Source organism: Triticum aestivum, chromosome 7D, assembly GCF_018294505.1.
Source record: "Triticum aestivum cultivar Chinese Spring chromosome 7D, IWGSC CS RefSeq v2.1, whole genome shotgun sequence".
Classification (NCBI taxonomy): Eukaryota; Viridiplantae; Streptophyta; class Magnoliopsida; order Poales; family Poaceae; genus Triticum; species Triticum aestivum.
The window spans coordinates 634,452,492-634,460,419 of NC_057814.1; the positions used below are offsets into that span (position 1 = coordinate 634,452,492).

General features: G+C 48.0%; 1 protein-coding gene across 1 annotated transcript; it reads left to right on the plus strand.

Annotated features, from left to right (window-relative positions):
- The first annotated feature begins 6,083 nt into the window (after positions 1-6,083).
- Positions 6,084-7,639, plus strand: LOC123170380 (22.0 kDa heat shock protein). The gene is made up of 2 exons (XM_044588239.1): positions 6,084-6,241; positions 6,355-7,639. The coding sequence occupies exons 1-2, from the start codon at positions 6,139-6,141 to the stop codon at positions 6,771-6,773; spliced, it is 522 nt and encodes a 173-aa protein (XP_044444174.1). The 5' UTR covers positions 6,084-6,138; the 3' UTR covers positions 6,774-7,639.
- The last annotated feature ends 289 nt before the right edge of the window (positions 7,640-7,928 follow it).

Genomic DNA, 7,928 nt, shown 5'->3' on the forward strand with positions numbered 1-7,928 from the left:
TACCCTGATACTCCGAAAGAGATTGTCCAGTTTGTACACGAAGTGCGTCCAGTTTTCGCCGTGACCCTCTCTACTCTTTTGCACATGCTATACGGGTGAAATGATGATACCATGCCAAGTTCTAACATTTTCAGAGTTCATTTTGTAGTGATTTTCAATTTCACGGTCATTTCGCTCTCTAAACAAATCGATAAATGACTGAAAAATAGCAAATGATATCAGAACGTGTTGGAAATTGATGACGTCGCTTTGAGTGCTACATACTGTACCCAAAATAGTCTGGAGTTCAAATAATTTTAAAAAACATTGAAGTGCCCGTGTAACAGATGAGTTCTCGTCCGAAACCCTGATACTCCGAAAGAGATTGTAAAGTTTGTACACGAAGTGCGTCCAGTTTTCGCCGTGACCCTCTCTACTCTTTTGCACATGCTATGCGGGTGAAATGATGACACCATGCCAAGTTCCAACATTTTCGGAGTTCATTTTGTAGTGATTTTCAATTTCACGGTCATTTAGCTCTCTAAACAAATCAGTAAATGACTGAAAAACAGCAAATCATGTCAGAACGTGTTGGAAATTGATGACGTCGCTTTGAATGCTGCATACTGAACCCAAAATAGTCTGGAGTTCAAATAAGTTTAAAAACATTGAAGTGCCCGTGTAACAGATGACGTCTCGTCCGAAACCCTGATAGTCCGAAAAAGATTGTCCAGTTTGTACACGAAGTGCGTCCAGTTTTCGCCGTGACCCTCTCTACTCTTTTGCACATGCTATGCGGGTGAAATGATGATACCATGCCAAGTTCCAACATTTTCAGAGTTCATTTTGTAGTGATTTTCAATTTCACAGTCATTTCGCTCTCTAAACAAATCGGTAAATGACTTAAAAACAGCAAATGATGTCAGAACGTGTTAGAAATTGATGACGTCACTTTGAATGCTGCATACTGAACCCAAAATAGTCTGGAGTTCAAATAAGTTTAAAAAACATTGAAGTGCCCGTGTAACAGATGAGTTCTCGTCCAAAACCCTGATACTCCGAAAGAGATTGTCCAGTTTGTTCACGAAGTGCGTCCAGTTTTCGCCGTTACCCTCTCTACTCTTTTGCACATGATATGCGGGTGAAATGATGATACCATGCCAAGCTCCAACATTTTCAGAGTTCATTTTGTAGTGATTTTCAATTTCACGGTCATTTCGCTCTCTAAACAAATCGGTAAATGACTAAAAACAGCAAATGATGTCAGAACGTGTTGGAAATTGATGACGTCGCTTTGAATGCTGCATACTGAACCCAAAATAGTCTGGAGTTCAAATAAGTTTAAAAAACATTGAAGTGCCCGTGTAACAGATGAGTTCTCGGCCGAAACCCTGATACTCCGAAAGAGATTGTCAAGTTTGTACACGAAGTGCGTCCAGTTTTCGCTGTGACCCTCTATACTCTTTTGCACATGCTATGCGGGTGAAATGATGATACCATGCCAAGTTTCAACATTTTCAGGGTTCATTTTGTAGTGATTTTCAATTTCACGGTCATTTCGCTCTCTAAACGAATCGGTAAATGACTAAAAAACAGCAAATGATGTCATAGCGTGTTGGAAATTGATGACGTCGCTTTGAATGCTGCATACTGAACCCAAACTAGTCTGGAGTTCAAATAAGTTTAAAAAACAATGAAGTGCCCGTGTAACAGATGAGTTCTCGTCCGACACCCTGATACTCCGAAAGAGATTGTCCAGTTTGTATACGAAGTGCGTCCAGTTTTCGCCGTGACCCTCTATACTCTTTTGCACATGCTATGCGAGTGAAATGATGATACCATGCCAAGTTCCAACATTTTCAGAGTTCATTTTGTACTGATTTTCAATTTCACGGTCATTTCGCTCTCTAAACAAATATGTAAATGACTGAAAAACAGCAAATGATGTCAGAACGTGTTGGAAATTGATGACGTCGCTTTGAATGCTGCATACTGAACCCAAAATAGTCTGGAGTTCAAATAAGTTTAAAAAGCATTGAAGTGGCCGTGTAACATGTAAAAATATACATAAAAAACATTGATTATCATTGATCTTTTTGTGTACAATCTGAATTGTCAATATGAGTCCTCAACGGTTTAGAAACCGGTGAAGACTCATATTGCGACCACAAATTCTACACATAGAGTTCAATGAAGACCAAGTGCTTGTGATAGTTTGAGAAGTAACATATTTAAGGTGGTAAAAATCTTGCTAGGGGAGCGAGGTGGGACTAAATACAGCCTGCCACTACATCTTTACTACCGGTTCATGCCACGAACCGGTACTGAAGGGGCTGGCCGGGCCCCAGCCTCTTTAGTACCGGTTCGTGGCATGAACCGGTACTAAAGGTTAGCACTAAACCGGTACTAAAGATCTCCTCCCGCCTAGCCGTTTGAACCGGCACTAATGGACACATTAGTGCCAGCTCATATGCAAACCGGGACTAATGTGTCTCACATTTGACCCTTTTTCTACTAGTGATATGAAATGTACACAAAACCAAAATGAAATAAAATTTCAAATGCCAAATTTCGTAGTGATGTATGAGTAATAATAGGATTAACTGAGGCAAATTTTAGTTCATCCTATCTTATTGCACAAATGATGCAGATGCCAGGTTATCAGTTTATCATTTAGCCTTGAGTTGGGGCCGGGGGGGGGGGGGCACGCAATGCCAGAGCATGACGGAAATTGTAGAACAGGACAAGGACAGGCCAACAACTTGCAAAATGGGCCATCAATGGTTTCTGGGCCAAATCTGCATCAGTTTTTGTCAATCTTCTTCCCTTCCCATTCATATGCCTCAAGTTGGATCTTTCGGAAAATTACAGATGCCTTAAGTTGGATCCATTAATATTCTTGGGCAAGGGCATAGGAGGAAGGCAGTTCCTTGGATCCTCATGCTTGTCAACTAGGAGCTTTGGAAGTGTTAGAAGGGAGAGAGGTATTGGCAGAATATGATGGATGTTGTATTGAGCCTCACGGGCGAGTATATATAGGAGTACAGACTTGGAGGGCAAGAAGCCTCTCTTAGAGATAAGGTAGGAGATGGATTAGAAATCCTGGAGTACCAAATATATGTAGACCAAATATATCTCTAACACCCCCCGCAGTCGTAGCGCTAGCGTTGCGAACAGCAGGAGCATCACGGATGATCAGACGGGAGAGAATAGCAGCCGACCGGCTAACATCCTCCCGCAGTCGTAGCAGGAGCATCATGCACGGTGTCGCGTCGCGAACGCGTTGACTATAGAGGAAGCCGACGAGTTGCTCAAGCGGAAGATAGCCATTTCTGTCGTTTGTCGAAGTAGCCGAGAGCGTAGGGTGGTGTAGCCGTGGTCGAGGTAGCCATGCGAAGAATGTCGTGGTCGATTTCAAGTCAGGGTAGCCGGTGTCGAAGTAGTCGCCGTGGAGCCGCGGGCGAAGGAGGCGCCGAGTTAGTCATGGGCGCAGTGGTGTCGATGTAGTGGTGCGCCGGAAGGAGTATGGTGTTGACGAGGTGTTGTACCGGGTTTGCCAAACCCGGGGACACGTCGTAGACGAAGGCACGCGCCGGTGTTGCCAGCACCAGGCATGCGTAGACGAACAAAGAAGAAGTTAACAAAGTGCTGCACCAGGCTTGCCCGGCCCGCGGACACGTCGTGGACGAAGGCATGCCTCAGTGTTGCCAGCACCGGGCATGCGTAGATGAGGGACCTGCATGAGCTGTATGCCATGTCGAGGTGTTGGAGGGGCCAGCAGAGAAGGAGACTCGACGACGGTTGTGGCGCCAATCGGCGTGGAGCCGATGTCACCAACGGTGGTCGGAGTAGCCGAAGTGGTCGAGGTAGATGACGGCGATGCTGGCGATGGTTGGTGCTGGATGAAGATGAAGGGGGTGGACTGGCGTCGCAGCTCGGGTAAACGAGCTGCAGCGACGCCGAAGAAGAGCGGCGGCCTGACGGCGGCGGCGGCGGCTAGATTAGGAGTGCGGCGGCGGTGCTCGAAGTAGGCAAAGAACCCGATAGCATGACGAAGACCGGCGCGGATGATGGCGTTCCCGCGCCAAGGGAGGCGGTGTGGCACATACCACGGGAGGTCGACGCGCGGGGATGGCGCTGGACCACGGGTCGCGGCACGACGGCCCAAAGGGGTGACGCAGCGGCAACAGGCGGGTCGGGGCGACGACAGGAAGACCTCGGGGCGGCTGCGGGGACTGCGGGACGTGGCGCTGCGGCCTGAAGAGGCGATGGAACGACGGCACGCGAGTCGGTGCAGCCACCGGGACGGCCTCGGGCGGCGGCGGAGACCGCGTGTCACGCTCGCTACGACCCGATGGGGCGACGCAGCGGCAGCACGAGGGTCCGTGCAGCCACGGGACGACCTGGAGAGGACGGCCTCGGGGTGGCAGTAGACCGCAGGCTGCGACACTATGGCCTGAAGGGGCGACGCATGGGGCGGCGGCGCTGCGACCCGATGGGACGACACAGCAGCAACCCGATGTTCGATCGATGTAGGGCGTGCCGTACTCGGGACAATCTTCGTGGGACCTGCGGAGACGCATGCGGATGATTGATTAGACCCAAAGCACGGTGGGCGATATCAAGAAGAGCGGACATGTCCTGGCAGGAGCGGGACACGAGCTGTGTATGAGAGCTGAACCAGACATCGTGCATGCGTGCAAGTATATACACGCACTGGATGCATGAACGTGCGATCAAGACAGACATGCACGTGATGCTCAAGTGTCCTCGCTGTGACGTGGATCGATGGGTCAACTCGGGCGCCCGAGCAACCTAGGCACACGTCGCGTGGATGGACACGCCTGCGGACGATGCGAACAGCGGCCGCCCCCGGTGCGCTGCCAAGCTTCGGTCGCGGGGATGCAGCCAATGGAGGCCGCATGCCGCGATAAGCCAGGGGAGACAGGCCGGTGCAGTCGCTATAAGGTCCGAGTAGAGGCGCGCTATAGACGACGGATAGTGATGGGCGACGCAATTCGATCTTAGATCGAAAGAAAGCACCGATCAATGCGATCGGTGAAAGAGAGAAATACCCGGATCAAGTGATCGGAAAAAAGGCTCTTTAGGGCAGCCGGTCAACACGACCGGCGAACGAACCCTAGATACGGGAGGCGCGGCCTCCGGCGGCGGTCATGAAGGCCGACCGCCCCGGGGACGACGTGGGGGGCGAAAGCGTCGGACGGCGGCTAGGATTGGATCGATTAGGCTGATACCATATTAGAATGGAGAGATGGATTGACGGAATATGATGAAGGTTGTATTGAGAAGCCTCTCCTAGAGATAAGGTAGAAGATGGATTACAAATCCTAGAGTACCAAATATATGTAGACTAAATATATATCTCTAACAGTCTGCCTCAACAAATCTGCCCTACTAATGATGGTGGTGGCGATCGTCAAAAGCGAAGCCAAGAATTAGGCCATCAATGGAGGCCAGACTTTTACTGTATTGATGTTGTCAGAGTAGGCTTTGTATTTCCTGTCGAGGTGTTGGGCCTCCTCAAAATAATGCTCTCTTCTTAATTTATACAGTTTTTTCCGGAACTTAATTTATAAATATAATAAGGCAAAGCTTTGCCTCCATTTCAAATCAAAAAGAAAAAAGGAGTAGAAGGGGGATATATCCGCAACCTGACACTCCATTGAGGATTCACCAGTGAATCTTCTTATCCTGATCCCTGCCCCTCTAAGCTTACCTTTCCATTCATATGGCTTAAGTTGGAACATTCCGAATAAAAAGATGCCTTAAGTTATGAAATGGAAGTAGTAGCATCAAGTTTCGAACAAAAAGAAAAGAAGAAGAAGGAGATGCATGGCACCACTTAAGGGTCAAGGAAAAGACCTGCACACAAGCAAGGTAGATCAGACTATAGGACCCACCGCAGATATGGTATATATATATATTTCAGCATGCTGTCCGGCAAGGCAAGGCGATGTATCCTTTCCTTTCCTTCATCTCCACCGCAGATATGGTATATCTTTCATCTCACGTCCTCCTCGAATAAAATTCACACGTCTATATAAAAATATATTAATGTATCCAAGCTGCAATCCAACCACGACTAGGCTCGCATTCAAGCAACAATATATAGGAGGAAGTGCAGAAGCAAAGCAAGAGATGGAAGCGGCTGGGTATCGCTCTCGCGTCGTGGCTGAAGTCGACCCCCGCAGCGAATGGGTTCATGGGGACGACTTCGACACGCTCATCGTCGACGTCTCAGGTACCGCTGCATGCTGCTTTTGCCATCATTTCTGCATGCAGGAACTGAATCCATTCGTTCCACACACGTACGTTCTGGCATATCGACACGCATGCGGCATGCCGTTGTTGCAGGATTCACCAGGGACCAGCTCAAGGTCCAGGTGGAGCCGTCGGGGAGCCTCAAGATCAGCGGCGAGCGCGCCCTCAACGGAGGCCGGCAGTGGTGCCACTTCCTGAACGACCTCTCCGGCGTCTTTGACGCCGCGGCGATCAAGGTCCAGCTCGACAAGGGAGTCCTCTACATCCAGGTGCCCCGTTCCACCGACGACAGCCAAGAGGACGCGCCGCGAGAAGAGGAGGACACCGGCCTGTCCTGGAGCGGCGGCCACACGGCGGCGTGGCGGGCCGTTGAGCACCGGGCGTGGTGTCTGGCCACGAGCCTGGGCAAGCACCGATACGTCGTCCTGAACGTCATGCTCGCCGTCGTGCTCCTCTGGCTCGTCGCGTTCGCCTACAGCAAGCAGAGCGGTGGCCTGATCAAGAACGAATGAGGCAAGCGACACAAATGCACGCACAGCAGGACACTCGTACAACACAACAGATCCATGTAATCATTTAGTAGGTCAGAGGATCCGCTTCCACATACATGCTGCGAGAAGTGCATGGATGAATCGGGATACATATGAACACATTTTGAAAAACACATTTCTAAATGCTAAAAAAATCTAAAAAGAAACCAAAATTACACAAGTTGAGCTAGCTGGTGTCGTTGTGGTCTGGTGGATGAAACCAAAATTACACATACTGGATCTCATCATACACGCATCAAAACAGTAGCAAACATACTATAGTATGCAAGAATAATAAAGTCCTACAACCAATCTATTTTCAAAGAAGCAAATCACTTGGTTATAAGACAAAAATACCCATTTGGAGCTCTTATAACTCAAAACTTCAAAGAATGAAACAGCTATAGCATGCAGGAATAATAAATCCTACAACCAATCTATTTTCAAAGAAGCAAATCAATAGGTTATAAGACAAAACAATACCCATTTAGAGATCTTCTAACTCAAAACTTCAACCAAACAAACAACTATAGCGTGCAAGAATAATAAAGTCCTACAACGAATCTGTTTTCAATGAAGCAAATCAATAGGTTATAAGACAAAACAATACCCATTTAGAGATCTTCTAACTCCCTGCAACAATGAACTTTTGTTCAAAACCATAAAAACAACTATAGCATGGAAGAATAATAAAGTCCTGCAACAATGAACTTTTGTTCAAAACTGACTAAGGCCCTAAGTAAAAAAAGACATATTAACAAATTTAAATTACTAACAAATCTATCCAACTTTGCGAAGACTTACAAGAAGTGGTAAACAGGTATTCTTGTCACATTACAAGTTTACAATTCTACACAAAAATTAGAGTTCATACACTTTACAAATAGTATCCATCCAGTATGGAACAGAGAATGTACCAGCAACTGAAGGTGCCACCATCGCGTGCGCATCCTCGGACTTGGGAACTTTGGTCGGTTGTGGAGCAGTTGAAGGTGCTGGCGTCGAGTGTGCGCTTGCATTCAGGACAGGCAGGCACGCAGTGAGGAGATCAAGGTGCTCGATGCACGAAGTCCTCCATGGCCGAAGCACTCCAGAAAACACGGCGTCTACTAGTTGGTCCTTTCAACTTATGCAACA

Excerpts from the sequence above, each read along its gene's own strand:
- LOC123170380 (XM_044588239.1), top strand. The coding sequence starts at position 6,139 with ATGGAAGCGGCTGGGTATCGCTCTCGCGTCGTGGCTGAAGTCGACCCC. Across the intron at positions 6,242-6,354 it reads GCTCATCGTCGACGTCTCAG|GATTCACCAGGGACCAGCTC; the intron begins GTACCGCTGCAT and ends CCGTTGTTGCAG.